The 16918-nt window shown below is 50.7% G+C and overlaps 1 protein-coding gene across 3 annotated transcripts; it reads left to right on the forward strand.

Annotated features, from left to right (window-relative positions):
* Positions 1-7403: 7403 nt before the first annotated feature.
* TMEM171 (transmembrane protein 171) lies at positions 7404-16739 on the forward strand. 3 transcript variants are annotated; one of them, XM_047731375.1, is made up of 4 exons: positions 7404-7562; positions 10480-11186; positions 15035-15176; positions 16458-16739. In XM_047731375.1, the coding sequence occupies exons 2-4, from the start codon at positions 10550-10552 to the stop codon at positions 16654-16656; spliced, it is 978 nt and encodes a 325-aa protein (XP_047587331.1). In that variant the 5' UTR covers positions 7404-7562; positions 10480-10549; the 3' UTR covers positions 16657-16739. The 3 variants fall into 3 exon arrangements, with proteins under 3 accessions (XP_047587331.1, XP_047587330.1, XP_047587332.1); XM_047731374.1 differs by lacking the exon at positions 7404-7562 and adding an exon at positions 8174-8372; XM_047731376.1 differs by lacking the exon at positions 7404-7562 and adding an exon at positions 8443-8706.
* Positions 16740-16918: the final 179 nt, after the last annotated feature.

Below are 16918 nucleotides of genomic sequence, written 5' to 3' on the forward strand. Positions count from 1 at the left end.
CTTTCACTTGAAAAGCCATGCTGGCCAGGCAAGGATTAGACCCATCAGTGGTGCCACCATCGCCGAGGACAGGGCTCACTGGGCTTTGGGCCACCTGCCAAAACAGTCGTATGGAAAGTGAGTTTGGGAGCAAAACGGGCTTGGGTTGCCAGGCACAGCTGAGGGCCCTTCAGTTTGAGGACACTGATCTATGTAGACAGTGGTTGACCCTGTGGTCCTGTCTTACCAGCAGCATGTGGCCACCAAGGTACAGGCTGAGAAAGGGAAGCAAAGGCAGCATTGCCAGATGTGGGGACGAAAAGACAGCCTTGGAATTTAGGGAATCAGAGAGAATGCCACCACATGCATAGGTCATGGAGTCTGCGCTATGCAAGGAAGACGTCAAGAAAGGGGAAGAGTGTGGACTGCAGCAAGCCAAGGGTCCGGTGGGGAGTGAAGGATGGTGCAGCTACAGTGGTGAGTGGGGCACGTGGCAGGAAGGAGATGCTCCAGCTCCTTACGCTTTTGCAGGATGATGTTTCAGATCATCACAGGTCCAGCGTGAGCTGGCAGGAGGCATCAGCAGAGGTGGACGGGAGCAGAAGGTCTGGATGTCGCCTGGGTCATCGTGAGAATGAAGGCACCTGGGATTAAGTAAAGCAGGATTTGAAATGGAAGAGACCTGAGCCCCACGGCCCGAACATGAGCTGGGCGGTGGAAGGTCTGGGAGGTCCAGGATTGCAGCAACAAGAAGGGCAGAGGGTGGCAGAGTGGTGTAAAAGGCAAAGGGTGGGGGAGGTGGGGTCTCACAGGGATCACTGATTACACTTGTGGCAAGTGCCCTGAAGGAAAAATACCAGGGACTTTGAAAATCACCAGGCAGTGTGTGAATGGGGAGGGGGGCGGTTGATTCAGATCCAGGGGCTCTCTGGGGGGGAAAAAACTTTCAATTTGAGAATTAAAAAAGGAAGGGGAGTTTGTTAGCTTGACCCCCGGGGACTCAAGACTGACATGGAAAAAGAGCCAAAGACACCTCCCCTCAGCAGTGAAAAAAGCTACTGTGGGCAGAGCTTCGGGCTCCTGTAGGAGAGGAGACAAGCACGGTGCTTCCTGGCAGACTGAGGTCTGAGCTGCTCACCCCCTCTTTACATGTGTAAAATGGGGAACAACAATACTTATGCCCGTGGCTTTTATGCAATGCAAGTGAGTAAGAGGCGTGCGTCGCCCTAAACACAGAGCATGCTTTATGTAGGAGTTAGCAATTATTATTATTGAAAGAAATTATTTCTTCCGGAATGGCATCCAAGCACAAATTACAGCAGGTCTTTCTGTACTCATTTAATCCCTTCAATAACCCTGTGAGATAGGTTCACGTGAAAAAAACCCCGCAGAGCAGTTTTCTTTTCCTTCTTTCTGAATCAACACTGCCTTCAGCCCCGGCTTTACCTGCATTCTGGGGCTGCGACAAGGGGCCTTTTGTTAAAATCTGGGGCATTTTGGAGGTGGCTTCCTGCCAATCTCCCTTTTAAATGATCAGATGCCGAGCTTTCAGGTGTGCAGATTCTTACGGCTTCAGTTTCTAGGCCAGCAGTTGCTATGGGAGAAGCCAAGTGTTCAAGAGTGTGTCCATGAGGGGACCACCTGGGAAGGCGGTCCCTGTCTGCTGGGCCCCCGCTGGGTGCCAGGGTCCCCACGGACAGCACCTTGGCTGTCAGATGGCCCCTCCCGGGGTTCTGGGTTGGACTCTGCTGAGAGTCACCTCCAGTGTCTCAGAGAAGTGTCCCCAATAGGATCATAAACAGCTAAGATCCCCGTATGGATAATGGCAAAGGGACTCCCCCCTGTCCCCTGTACATCACCGCAAGCTGTTGGAATGAGGCAGGAAGAACAGCCAGCCTTTTCTTCTTCCTTTCCTCTTCTCCTTTGTTTTCAGATTTACTTCACTGGCTATATTTTTGGAGCACTGTAATCTGAACTGATTCCCTTTTGGAATCATCAGTGGCAAGCTGGAAGTGGAGGGCTAAAACCAAGGGGGTAGTGAGGGAGTGGAAATGGGCAGGTAGAACCCTGGACCCTGGCTACTGGGAAATTGTGCTGGAGTGGAGCTGGCAGTGGCTCAGACCATTGCAAGTGAGCAAGAGAAGTCATCATGACTCAGTTTCCTTTTGCACAGCATTCCGACCTCCCCCCTCATCCATCCCTTTACCTTCCCCATGGTTGGGTCAGATCAGCCTTGCTCAAGACTGTGGGCCGGGGAGGAGGCACAAATGGAAGACAAGGTGACCAGCCACAAATATATTGATTGGTGGCCCACCGTGTGCCAGAAATTTATTCTTGAAGACATTCTTGGCAATAGGTCTGCTTATTCCCATTTTACAGATGAGGATACTGAGGCACAGAAAATTTGCTTACTGCCCAAGGTCACACCGCTACTAGGTGGCAAAGCCAGGATCTCAACTGCTGTCCATTTATGCCCTTTTTACATACTGAGTAGAAATGCTTTGTTCTTTGCAACCCTGTCAGTGCGCTGATGGCAGCAAAGCAAGCCTCCAGGAGATTGATGTTTCCAGAAAACTCTTGCTGTCTCTGCACTGGTGTCTCCTCGAGCCAGCTGCCACCACTGTTGAACTGCTCTCTCTCTCTCTCTCTCTGGCAAGGTGGAGGCCTCTGCCAAAACCCTGCAAATCCTCACTCACTCTCTCTGAAAGAAATCCCCACATTCCTAGCCCTGGTTCCAGCTCGCTGCACGCAAGCCGAGTAGTTATCACTGGTGCGAAATCAGCAGGACCATTCTAGGCAGTCAAATGATTCTGCACAACACCCATCTTGCGCTGGGGGTCAGCTAAGGGGCCCAGTACAAACCCTCCACTCAAGCTTGCCGAGTCAGCCAATCCCACCCATCCTATCTCTAATGCCTGGTCAGAGTCCAACACTAGGGACGTGGAGCAGGAAAATGTCGTAGGACGCTCTGCCTTTCTCCACCGCCACGGCCTTCGCGGGGGGCAGGCAGCTGGATGGCATCCACCTAGGTTCAGAGCCGGGAAATAAGGGCCCATGACCAAGCACTCAAGAGCAAATTCCCGCACCCCAGCCTCAGCAGAGTCCCAGGAAACGTCAGGAATAGGAAACAGGAATGCATGCTTCTGGGTGCTGAGGTTAATTTGGGGCAGAACCAGAGAGAGACCAAATAAGGAAAGAGAAACAAGAAGGTGGCACACTTGGTTGCTTAATTGTCTTGCCCTAGTCTTGTGAATCCTGAAAGGGCAACACTGAGCTCTACAGGCCAACCCATACCACTGGCCCCCAGGCACTTCTCAGCATGGCAGCGCTCCCAGTGTCACATGGCCTGTCCGCTGGTAGGGAGGATCCATGCTCCTTAGGGCCCTGCTCTGGGAACAGAGCAGCAGAAGCCCCTGCAGCAGCAGAAACTCATCCCTCCTGGCCACACTGGCCACTTGCTATCTCCTGCCCCCTGGAAACGTCAGAAATCCCTGCATCCCAGATCACCAGCCTGCCCACTGCTTTGTGCCTCCTGGGAGCCCTCCGAGGCACCAAAAAAATGCGGGCGTAGCCACGTCTACGTGTAAACTCTTCCCTGGGGGCCTGGGCTTCTTGCTTCTGTAGCAACCAGACCTGCCAGAGAACAGGAACGTATTCTTCCCAGAATTCCCTAACGCCAGGCCCTGATGCCCCATTGCCTACTCACCTTCTCGATTTGGATGGAGAAAGAGACATCTCAAAGTTAACATGCCCCAAAGCTTCCCTCTCAGTCTTGTCCTGCCTTCCTTCTCCCCCATTCTGAGCAGTGCCAGAACCATCCTTCCAGTTCCTCAGGCAAAAAACCTTCACGTCCCAACCCATATCCTGTCCAAGGACTCTCTCTCCGAGACATATACAGCATCCCACTGCTTTCTTGCTTCTGAACACAAGCCACAGCCATTTCTCCCCAGGGTTACTGTAATAGCCTCCTGAGTGTCTCACTCTCACCCTTCCCCCTCTTCAGACTCTTCTCACCTAGAAGCCACTGCTGCCTTAAAAAGTGTTAAGTCAGGCCACATCACACTCACCTAAAACAACAACAACAACAAAACAACTCTCCAAAGTCTCCTTATCTCAGAGTACTTACAATTGCTCATGAAGCTCTAGGTAATCTGGTACATGGGGCCACACACACACACACACACACACACACACACACCCCTTTCCTCTCTGACCTCCTCTCCTTATTTATCATCCCCTTGCTCACCCAGTCATCCTGGCCTCTTGTTCGTCTTGAATATGCCATCCCCGCTTCTGCCTCAGGGCCTTCACGCTTGCTATTTCCTTTGTCTGAAGGGCCCTTCCCTTCCTCCCCGAAGTATCACTACAGTTCTCTGTGATAGTTATACAATAAGCTCACCTGCTCTTTGACAGTCTCCCCCTTCAGGCGGTGGGGCCTAATTTCCCTCCCCTTGACAGTGACACAAGTCTAAGGAAGAGAATAAAGCACAGCGATGGGATGGGACTTCAGGGACTACATCGACGAAGGCACTGCCTCTCCCCGCTCATGTGCTCTCTCTTGGATCACTCACTCTAGGGCAAGTCAGCTTCCACATCATGAGGACAATTAGGAAAGGGAGGCCTCCTATCCAGAGTCGCTGGAGGGAGCCACCAGGGAGGCAGACCCTCCTGCTCCAGGCAGGCCTTCAGCGTCTGCGGCCCCAGCCATCAGCTGGACGATGGCCTCATGAGAGATCCTGAGCCAGAAGCACCTGGCTAAACTGCTCTGAAATTCCTGACCCTCAGAAACTGCAAGAGATAATAAATCTTTGTTGCTTTAAGCTTCTAAGTTTGGGGGTCCTTTGTTATGCAATCACAGATAATCAATAAGCTTGCTTCCTCATCCCCTTCAAGCTTTTGCTGCGGTGTCCCCTTCACAGAGAAGTCTTCCTTTTTTCTTTTATTTTTATTTATTTATTTATTTTTATTAAAGATTTTTATATATTTGACAGAGATCACAAGTAGGCAGAAAGACAGGAAGAGAGAGAGGAGGAAGCAGGCTCCTTGCTGGGCAGAAAGCCTGATGCGGGCTCGATCCCAGGACCCTGGGATCCTGACCTGAGCCAGAGGCAGAGGCTTTAACCCACTGAGCCACCAATGGGTGCCCCCAGAGACGTCTTCCTTAACCACCCTCTTGGAAGCAGAATTTCCCCAAGCTGCCTTCTGTAATTTCTCACTCTCCACAGCACCTAACGCCTTCTAATACCCTGTAACGGTTCCGTGTTTCTTGCATGTCCTTCTCCTTTTCCTTGGAATATAGGTTCCACAAGGTCAAAGGATCCTGCGTCTTGTTTATTGGCCTGCAGTCAGCACTCAGGAAATATTTGCTGAATGAATAAATGAATGCATGTCACACTTCACCATCCATATTCACTTCCTGGACTCAAGAATCATCCTTTCCTTTTTTTTTTTTTTTTTTTAAGATTTTATTTATTTATTTGTCAGAGAGAGAGCACATGCAAAAGCATGGGGAGAGGTGGGCAGAGGGAGAAGCAGACTCCCCACTGAGCAAGGAGCCCCTTGTGGGACTCCATCTCAGGACCTGGGATCATGACCTGAGCCGGAGGCAGATAGACGCTTCACTGACTGAGCTACCCAGGCGACCCAAGATTCATCCATTTTTAAAACCTTGTTCTGATGCTGTAAAGGATTCTGTCTGGTCTTATCTTTTTTCATGACCACAGAGGCTGGAAAAGGCCACTTGGTTTTAGAGAGGGAGGAGGTCCCCCAGCCTCTCTCCTCAAAATAGGTCTGCCCCCAAGTTGAGCACCTTGAAGGCTGGTGGTTTTGTCTTTCGTATTTGACTGATGATCAATTTCCAAGGATTTTAGTTTAGTCAAACAGGCTCCACTAGACAAACAGTCCAAGCAGCTGATATCCCGAGCTGAGGCTAATCTGATCGTCCTTGGTGTCTGCACATTTAAGGCCATCATGTGTGGCCAGCCTGCAGTCATGTGGCCCCAAAGGGCAGCTGTGTCCACAGGCCCCTTGCAGGTCCCACTGCACTCCGTATCGGAGATCGAGTTTCAGATACGGGAGAAGGAAAGCATGAGGGCCCAGAGGAGATGGAAAGCCTCTTGCACGAGAAAGGCCTTGTAGGGAGAACACGTTCTGCATTCAGGGCCTGTGTTCTTAGAAAGTTCCATGTCAGCAGGTGTTGTGCAATCACCACTCTTGCTTATCTGCTTCTTAGCTAGGTGTCCTTCCAGGTCTCGTATCTACCCTGGGATATACTGACACTTTGACCAGGAGAGCCCCACCCCAGACCTAGATGGCCGCAGTGTCCTTGGGATACTGCATCTATATTGTCATAAAGACTAAAAAGCCACATACCAGGGCACCTGGGTGGTTCAGTCAGTGAAGGGTCTGATTCTTGTTTTCAGCTCAGGTCACAATCTCAGTGAGCGCTATGTGGTACCTGCTTAAGATTCTCTCTTGCTCCCTCTGGCCCTCCGCTGCTCTCACACACTTCCTCACTCTCTCTCTTAAAAAAAAAAAAAAAAAAAAAAAAAAAAGCCACATAATAAAAAGGCATTTCTGAGTTTCATGGCATTGTGTGTCCTCTGCCTGACAGGTGTATCTAGGAGGAACAGTCAGTACATCTGGTTCAGGCCCAGGCTCCAAGTTGATCAGCTGAGGAGGTCGATTTTTGCCTTTGGGCCTTGGTTTCCTCAACTGAAAACGGATTGATTTTTAGCCCCCCATTCTCTTCTGGCTGCAGCCTTCTCTGACTTGCTGGGAACCCACACTAAAGTACCACAGGCTGTAGGTAAAATAGGGAAACACAGAGCCTGGCACAGAGCCAGGGACATCAGTATTATTCATGATAGTAATAATCAGTGATATTTAGTTAGGGCAGAGATTCTCACTCTGCCTATGAAAAAGGCCATATCTGGCCACTGGGGCGAGGGTCCCCAGCAAATTGCAATGCTGGAACTTGTCCAGTATGCCTCCCTCCTGAAGCCTCAGATCACCCACCCAGCCATCCAGCGCTCAGAGCCCAGGGAACCACCCTTCCCTCTTTCCTTCCCTCACACCCTTGGTAACTGGCTAAGCCCAGCTCATGCTTCACCTTCAGTGAGACCTACAGAACAACTTGCTGTATTAGGTATGCAAAGAGTTCACACCTTTAAAAAGCCCAAAGCAACTGGCATGGGGTTGTGACCCGGTTTAAGGCAAAGCTGACGGGAAGCGGGGATGGGTAAGTCCCCAGGGCTTCACCGCACAACTGTACTTGGGCTGAGCCCTTGACTCACCTTCCACAGTGCCCTGACCTCTGGGGTGGAAATTGGCATAGTTGGGTCCCGTGTCACGTGTCCCAAGGCAGGTTACAAATAGTACCCGGATTGGTGAACCCATCCTGACATTCCTGGTTCAAGGGCAGGGAAAGTTACCGTTTTAAGTGCTGCCAACCATTAACAATTAAGAGCAGGAAGAGGGGTTCTATGGCAAAGAGCAGACGTGTGAGTGCAGAAAGGACAGAGCTGACCTGCCAAGGGCCTGCTTCAGTCTTGGAGCGAGGACCTCACGCCTGAATGGCTCAGGTATGGAGGACCTTGTCTCACATTCTAAACAGAGCGCATGTTTCAGTGACCTGGTGTCTCCTCAACGCCGTCGCGGATGGGGAGCTGGCAGCAAGGGACTTGCTCCAGTGACCGCAGTCAGGGTCTCCGGAGCGGCAGGAGGGCTGCCCGCAGCTAGGTAGACGGGTCCCAGACCAGAGCGCGGCCTCAGGGACGCGGGGCCCCATCCTGCCTGGGCCACTGCCACATCGGAAAGGGGGCCAGGCGCTTCCCCCGCCCCAGCTCTGGGCCCTGAGCACCCAAAGGAGCCGGTTCCTTTCCTGCTCCCTGGATCTCGGCCCGCGCAGCGCGCAGTTCGGGCGGCCCAGAGCAGAGCCTCAGCTGGCCGCCCCCTACCCCGCAAGGCTGCAGGCCAGGGAGGTGGCGGGGGCACCCATTTCCCCCAGATTCCTAGCGAGCACGGTCACAGGCGAAGCGGTCACATCTGCCGGCCTTGGGCTCCGAGGCCGCACCTCGTTGCCCACGGCCGCGCCCCTGGCCCCACAGGGCAGCGCCCGGTGGCAGCCAGCTCCCGCCTGTCTGCCCTGCCCCGCGGTGCCCCCGCCGCCGCGCCCTCTCTGGCACCGCCTCCTTCTGTAAATACAGTGTCGGCCCGCCCTCCCCGCCAGGACGCGCAGGTGGGAGCGTGCGGTGCCGGCAGCCACACGGAGGCCGCACCCCACCGGGTGCCCGCGGCCCGCGCCGTCCGACCGAGCGCGGACCCCGAGGCCGGCGCCGGGCTCCCGGGACGCGCGCCGGCGCACGCACCGCGCCCGCAGGACTAAGCCTCAGGTGAGCGCTCAGGTCCCCGCGCTTCTCCGCACTCCCGTGCGGGCTCGGGCGGGGCGCTTTTGCGGCCAAGGCTTGGTGTCTCGAGCAGCGCCGGCGCGGAGGATCCCGAGCTGAGTCCGCGGGGGTGGGAGCCACAAGCCCGGCCGCCCGGGGCTGTTGTTGCCCTTGGGCTCCCTGACACCCACGAAAAGATTTCCCACAAAAGACTTTGAGCTGGCTTTACCTCGATCTCCAAACGCGGTAGAACCTTGGGTGTGGTGAGATGCTGGCGATTGGGAAGTGTCCTTTGGCTAACAGTGGTGGAGAGGGATATTTGGCTTTGGGGAAATTAAATGTAGGTTGGTATTTGGAAAAGGTTTAACTTTCTGTTAGTGTAGATATTTTTGTGTCCATTCGTGAATGCATGTAGGAGACAGACTTGACTACCCACCTATTATGGATGAGGGATTAGTACATATGGCAGGTGTTTAGCCCACTTGTCCATGGATACAGATCCCGTTTCTGGCTTCTTTTTACTCTACTAGTATTTGGGGAATTCGCCTTAAGACATCTGAAGCCTTGTGACTCACTTCAGAGTTGAAGGTACCAGGAATTCAGTGAATTCCTGACAGGACTTTGTAACAGAGAATCACCCTTATCTCTGGAACCAGCAAAAGAGATGACATGATTCAGATTTCTGTTTTTTACACTGCAATATTTTCTTTGTCTCAGAATATTCCATCTTCATGAATATAATTTGTCCAGGTTTAAAATGGAAGCTTATTTCCCTCCTATATTTCCTTCTTTTTCCAACTTCCTTCTGATTAGATTGCACTTTTTCCTGGAAAAGTAGTTCCTAGTATAAGACCAGCTATTTGTTTTCTTTACTTAAACTGACCCTCCTTGGATGTGACTTGGGTTTGTCAGGACAGCCTTGGTTACAGCCTCAATTCTGAGCTCCTTCATGTGATCACAGATACATTTGGACAAAATATTTTAAGTTTTCTTTCCTTGAGCCAGTAAAAATGGTCTTCACACTTGGGTTGTTTTTTCCACTGCCCCAACTTGAAGTGTCCTGGTAAAATACTCCACTCGTGAGAGTAAGACGAGATAACTAAGATAATAAAGTCAATTTGCATACAGTAGACAGTTATTAACAACTGATTTGGGTCCACTTAATACTCGATGGTATCAGCACAGGGCTTGGGTGATCTTGTGGGAGGTGCTTTCCCACTTGATCTCACTTACACTCTCTGTTCAAAGTCAAGTTCTGTTGCTGTTGTGTGCTTTGTAACTGGTGATTTTATCAGCTGCTTATTTTTAACTGAGCCTAAACCTTCTTGTGAAAGTGAAAGGCACCTTGGAGGAGGGTATGTGACAGGCCGCCTGCACACCTGGGAAGAAGGCTTTGCTTGACCTGTTCCAGACTCCCCTGGGTTACCCCGGCCCAGTCAGCCGGGCCCCAGGGTTCCAGTGCCCATGTGAGAACTGAAGAATCATATTTTGACAGAGTTAACTTAAAATCCCCCAAAGTCACTGTGTTCCTGAACTGCCTTCCCCTTCAGTGGAAACGGCTGAATTGTGCCTCCTGCAGGTGTCCTAGCCTTAGAAGAAAGCGGGAGAATGGAAAGTTGCCGCAGTCTAAAATAGGAAATGGAAAGTTAGTTACTGAACGAAAATGTATCAACTCGGAAATGCTCAGAGCAGCTGTGATGAAAAGTGGGATGTCTGTAAATCAGAAATAATCCCTGTAGTTCTTCCTTTACTCACCACTGTTTTGAGGTTTGTTTTGCTTTGTGTTGTTTTGCCGGGGAAGTGAGTTTCTAAGACTCATAACAGGAAAAGCCACACCCAGTTACTTCTCTTGTATAGGTTTTGTTTTTTAAAAGATACTCTTAGGTGCATGGTAATTGCATTTCCTCTTCTTTACTATCTTCATAAAATTACACATTCAGGAGTTTCTGAATGCCAGTGCTTCTGACTCATAAACCAGCTCATTGTTCCATAGTGTATCACTTGCACCAAGTTCTATTCCCTATGATTTCATCCTAGAGTGATTTCTGAAATGGCCAGGGCGGGTCTGGGACACCCGTGCCCACTTTAATTCAATGTTCGGTTGTATTTTCAGAGCTGTTGAAACCATTGGAGGGAAGGAAATCCATCCTGCCTGGTTCAGGGGGAAGGGGCCTCTTCCGGCCATGTCTCCTGTAGCTGCTGCTGACTCAGATGGGGACCGGCGAGACAGGCGTGTCAGCAAGCTCATTTTCTTCCTTTTTGTCTTTGGTGCCGTCCTGCTATGTGTGGGAGTCCTGCTCTCCATCTTCGGGTTCCAGGCCTGCGAGTACAAAATCTTCCCAGACTGCAGTCTGGTGCTGAAGGTCGCTGGGCCTGCCTGTGCCGTGGTCGGGCTCGGGGCTGTGATCCTGGCCCGCTCGAGGGCACGACTTCAACTCCGGGAGGGGCGCCTGCGGGGCCGGCAGGTGGACCCAGACCAGGCCTTCATCTGTGGAGAGAGCCGCCAGTTTGCCCAGTGCCTCATCTTTGGGTTTCTGTTCTTGACGAGTGGCATGCTCATCAGCATACTGGGCATCTGGGTCCCTGGGTGTGGCTCAGACTGGGCGCAGGAACCGTTGAATGAGACAGACACGGCTGACACGGAGCCCCAGATCTGTGGATTCCTGTCCCTGCAGATCATGGGGCCCTTGATTGTACTCATGGGACTGTGTTTCTTTGTGGTGGCCCACGTTAAGAGAAACAATTTGAATGAGGGCCAAGATGCCTCTGAAAGTGAGGACAGACAGACGCAGAGCATGGAGCCTGTCCAGGTCACTGTAGGTATGTGGTTGTCGTTTCTGGGCACACTCACATTGCAGTGGCTGTGGTTTCAGGGCTCCACTGGGTTATCCTTGGGCCTGGCCTAGATTCCCTTTTCGCTCTTACACACACATGCACACGCGCACGTGTGCACACACGCACACACACATGCACATGGTGCTGCTGCTTGCTAAGCCCTGTAAGAATCCTTGTGCACATCATCTTCTCCCAGCAATTCCTTGTGATTGAGCACAAGCTTTGGGATAATAAGTCATGATCTTGACTGAGGTCACAGAGCAAATTAAGAGGAAGGTGAGAGAAATTGCTAGCACAGCCTGGGAGCCTTCTGTCATGTTAGAGACCAGCCAAGTGACATTGAAAGCTAGGGCACTGTGTTGGACACGTAGATTCTCATCCCTGGCTGTCACTGGCTGGCTGTCCGTGGTAAGTCCTTAACCCCTTCTAGGCTCCAGTTTATTTATATATAAAATGAGCATTGCATTGCTAAGATCCCTTCTAGCACTAACAATTCTAGGATTCTGTTTGCCCCAAGTCCCTCGATCTTCTGTGTTTTGAGGGGGCTTTCCACACTGTTTCCCACATCGTTCTCCACTTTCTGTAACTTTATCCTTGGCTTCACGGTGGAGGCAAAGTTTAGAAATAGTGGCCCAGACAGTGATGAAACATGATCGCACCTGTCACTTCTCTCCCCCATGGCATGTCGACAGATGACTTTTGGGTTCTCGGGCTCTGTGGAAGAGATGGATGACAATTTCCTGGGGTCAGGCCCCCTGGAGCAGAACATCAGTAGCTGGGGCCTCAGTTTCACACAACCACAGAGAAACCCCACTGGTGCTTGTTTTTGAAAATCACTTTTTCCCCCCAGTCTGCTCCTTTTGAAAAGGTAAAGCTGAAGCCAGAGCCGTGACATCTAAAAGACTAGGCAGAGAGCATTATGGGGCAAAAACGCTGGAGGGAAGAGAGTCGGGGAATGAGAGGTTTCTCATGGTTGGGGCAGTCTGCCAGAGGGAGCACTACTCTCTGGGGGAGGTCCCTATACCGCCAGCCCTGCCAGTACCGGCCTCAGTGAGCAAGGGCAGAGGGGTTTACACACCAATCCTGGAACCGCAGTTGAAACTCCCATGCTACTATTTGTGTGGTTATATATTTGCAGTGACCACACTGATATTAGTTATACAGTAATAAGAGCTAGCACAGATACGGGGCTCATTCCAGGGCCAGATACCCATCCAAGTGCCCTACAAGGCCCTACTCTGTCCAAGTTGTTCACACCTGTGACAACCCAATGAGATACTCTTAGTATCTCCATGTGAGGGTGAAGAAACTGAGGCACAGGGAGAGCACAGACTAGCAAGGGCAGAGCTGGGCCTCAAACCCAGGCTGGGGCATGCGCCAATTCCAGTCCCCACAGAATCCTGGGAGGGCCTCTGGGCAGGTGTCTGTAACTCTGTTCCTGCTGGTTTCATCCTTCCCCAAAAGCTGTGGGTTAGCTGTTACCTGACCAAAGCGCTTGCCCTGTGTTATAGGTGTGCTCGGTCCTTTTGGGGAACACAGTGGGGACAAGTAAATACGCTTTTTTGACGCTCATAGTGTTCCACGTAGTTGGGAGCATTTCAACGTGTGTCCTTCGGGTGTCCTATCAGGGGACCTCTGGGGCCCAGCCTCCCTCCTGACGGCTGGAATTGGGTGGCAGCAGAAAGCAGGGCGGTTGGTGTAGGGACATAGTGACTCCCGGGCTGGGGAGGAGGGTGCTCATCCTGATGTTGGGACTCCATCCTAAAATCTTTTCCGCTTAACCCTTTAAGTTCCATCGAACCTGTGAAAGTCTGGCAGCCTAACTCCTTGTTTTTCTTTCCTTTGATATTATGGGATAGGGTTGAAATTTTCAGGAAACGTGCCTTTTAGCCTAATTGATAAGAATCGAGACATTGTCTATCAACGGTCAGTTCTGCCTTATGAGGGATTGGGATCATGAGAGGCAGTTCTTGGTGAAGTCCCAGAATTCAGTTGTTCCTAGATTGGAAGCCCCTCTTCCCCAGACGTGTGCTATCACCACCCTGGACACACCCGGTGCTGGGTCCTGGACACCCAGGCAGGAACATGAGACAGCTCTCCCTTGAGGGATGTCTGCTGTCAACTCAGAGGACATCAAGTCCTTCAGGATATAGTGAAAGGGCAACTGAGGAGGGATGGGACTGCTTTTAGGGAGAGCAGGTCGCAAGGCTTGGGAGGGCGGGAACTGATGGGCAGAGGCTTGGACAAGCCTCCCAGACAGGTGGTGACCCTGCGCACTTCCTTGTTTGCATTGGACAGGTGACTGTCCTGCTCTGGAGGCTTATTCCCAGCTCCTTTGTTCTACACTGTGTAATTAAAGTAAACAGTCAGCCTTACTTCCTCTAACCTACCCAGACCTGTGAAAAAAAAATTAAACGAGAAGCCCAAGATAACCAGTAGACGTTATCAAGTTTAGGTGAGCAATGTCTGTCTTAAACCTTCACTGCCATGCGCTTGCAGGAGAGAAAGGGTTAACACATCTTCATGGGAGCCACTGAGGCAGCCAGGAGAGGGGCTGCCAGCTGGAGGGTTTCCTCCCACATGCGCACATGCAAATCCATGCCCCTGGCTGGCTGTGGCTTATGCAGAAAGCACCTTTGTGGGTCCCTTACCAGCACCGTTGTAACCACGAGGCTTGACGTCCTCCTGCCTGTTCTCTGAGGCAGGTACAGTTATGGCTGGCCTGCAAGTCCCCAGTGTGGCAGTTGAGGCCTGTGGGGGTTAAATCACTCACTCAGGGCCACACTGAGTTGGTCATTGGCAGATGGCTGCTTACCTAGCCGAGGGTCACACGCCCGCTCACGCCCGCTGCCAGGACACATGGCCTGCCTCCCTGCTGTGACTTAAAGTCCTCTCCTTCATTCTCCCTGCCTTGTCCTTTGGTGCTGCCAGTTCCTCAGAGGCTACCCTCAAACTGCTATGGAGTGGGGTGCTGCCACAAGTCTAGAATGTTCTAGGCAGCTCACGTGGTGTGTTTGGTATTGGAATAGGAGTCCAAATGAGAGCTTGTATCTGGTGTCTCTTTCTCCTCCCCAAAATGTGGGCTGTGTTCTGGAGAGAACAGCAGCAACAGAAATGCAAAAAGGAAAAGGGGGGGGGGAGCTTATTTTGGAGTGTGACTTCCTTTTGTAAAGCTTGAGTGAAATGTTGGGAGAGAAAAGACTCTAGAAGAGCATATACCACAGGTACCACGGTAACAGAGACATCCGCTGTCCCCTCACCTGTCCTTTGCTCAGAGGCTGAAACTGCATGTAAGGAACAGGCATTTTATTGAACTGCTAATGGTCGGCAATTTAAAATTTCAAGTTGCGAAGGAGAAAAGCTCTGCAGCAGGAGGCATCCCAAGAAAGAAAATGCTTTCCAAGAAAGCAAGTGCTTGAGCTCAGACTGACTAGGAAAATATTGGCGCACTGTTTGAAAAAACTGTGGTATGATATACGTAACATAAAAGTTACCATTTTAAGCATTTTTAAGCAGAGAGTGACATTAAGTACATTCGCCGTGTTCTGCAACCATCACTGCTCTCAAGTTCTAGGAGTTTGTCATCATCAAAGAGAAACTGTCCCCATTAAACACTCATGCGAATCCCCCCTCCCTGCCTTGCCCCAACCCCTGGCAACCTCCACGCTCCCTCTCTGTGAATTTGATAGGCCCACTTTTAAATTCTGGAGTTAGCATAGGTGGTTTGACCTTTTGTATTCATGGGCAAGATATGTAATTAATTTATTTTACTCCTGCTAATGGGCTTGCATTTATTACTCATCTGTCTTTGATGAAATATTGTGTTTCCTTAGGTGACGCCGTGATAATATTCCCACCTCCGCCACCACCTTACTTTCCCGATTCTTCAGCTTCTACAGTAACTCCGAGTCCTGGGGCTAATGGTTTGCTTCCCAGCGAAAATCCACCTTCGTATTACAGTATTTTTAACTATGGGTAAGGCTTTGCATTTGAACGTCAAGGGTAGGCGTGTTTAACTTTCTCAGGCCTGTGCCTGAACTCAGGCCAAATTAGCTTTAAGGCTGTGGTACAGGAATAAACATGTGAGCATGAGTATCTTTTTTGCCGATATGATGTCAGAACTATTGCCTTAATGTTAAGAGGACCTTTCAGAAACGCTGGGCAGCACATACATTAAAAATTACAAAAGTGGTTAGATTGGAAGCCTCCTCCAGGCGTCTTCACTAGGCCCCCTGGCAGGGGTGATCCACAAATGTTTAACCCATTATTAGCCAGACTGAGCACCGGAGCAGGGCTTGGGAGGGCCCCTGCTGTGTTAGGCTTTGCCACTTTAGAACAGGGGAGACCTGGCGGTCCTAGGGGACCTCCAGCAGGTGCAGAGGGTTTCAGTATCTCATGGAGGTACTTGGGTGACCCCAACCTGACCAAGCTGGGCTTCTGCTCCAATCTGAAGTTGACAGGGTGGTGGGCCAGAGATCCAGAGATGGATTTAGGAATTGTCCTGCCTGGAGGAAGGGGAGATAAGGTCCTGGACATTTGCGTAATGCTGTTAGTGAATTTTTGTATTCTTTTCTCCAATGATGAGCTTGCCCAAGCCCTAAATAAATGTCTGTTAACTTAAAACAAACTCCTACTTGCTGCTACCATGATTTCTGAGTGCCACAGCCTGGCTTTGCTCATATTCTCTCGTGTAATTCTCCTGGGTAGCTGAGATGTCACTCATTGTTTTACAGATGAGGAGACCAAGGCTTAGTGAGGTGAGATAACTTGTTCAGGATCACACAGCTGGAAAGCAGCAGAGTGGCAATTCAGAGGCAGGTCTGCCCTTTACTAGAGCTCATGCCAGGAGCCAGTATGCTTTCTTGACTCCCTTCATGTTTTTGGATTATGATTTAATTTTCTCTTTGTGTAAGTTTGTTTCCCTTATGTGAGCTGTCTCCAAAGACAGAAAGGTAGAGAATAGTAACTCTGCACGCGTGTATGCTTTCTGGATGGCAATGACACGTTCTTATCTTGTCATGTCTTCTCGATGACAAGAGAAAGAGCAATGGGGTAAGACTCTCTTAATGTGACAGTTGGCTCTAAGGGAGGAAGGGAATCAAGGCATACCTGTAAGAAACAGAATAGGGAAGAAATTACTCCTTAGTAATTTCTAAATACTCCTAAACACATGTAATCCAACATTTGAAAAGAACCTCATACTTATGGTGTGTTACTGTTCCCCTCTCTTCCCTTTCTGTTCTCCCTCCTTTTTAGTAGGACTTCAACTCCTGAGGGCCAAGGCACAGCCTCCGAGAGAGATCATGAATCTATATACACCATTTCTGGGACTGCTGTGTCCTCTGAGATCTTAATCACTCCACATCTCTCCTCCGAACTGCCTCCCAGATATGAAGAAAAAGAAATGGCGGCAACCGCAACGTCATCTCCATCTTCTGAGCCTTCCCCACCATGAACTGTGGACTCTGGTTCCATTTTCTATAAATCGACCACTATTTTATTTAATTTGTTTTTTAATAAAAAAAAAATACCATGGCACCGGCTCTGTTCTGATTCCCCTGGCATTGCAGCATCCACATCAGTAGCGAATGTTCTGGATCAAGCGTGCTCTGGACCACAGGAGACATCATGTGCCTCCAACGCACCCATAGTCGGTTCTCTCATTGAGACCTGCTACATTCGAAGTGGTGGGTGAAGAAACAAAGGCTCTGAGAGGC

This window comes from Lutra lutra, chromosome 5, assembly GCF_902655055.1.
Source record: "Lutra lutra chromosome 5, mLutLut1.2, whole genome shotgun sequence".
NCBI lineage: Eukaryota > Metazoa > Chordata > Mammalia > Carnivora > Mustelidae > Lutra > Lutra lutra.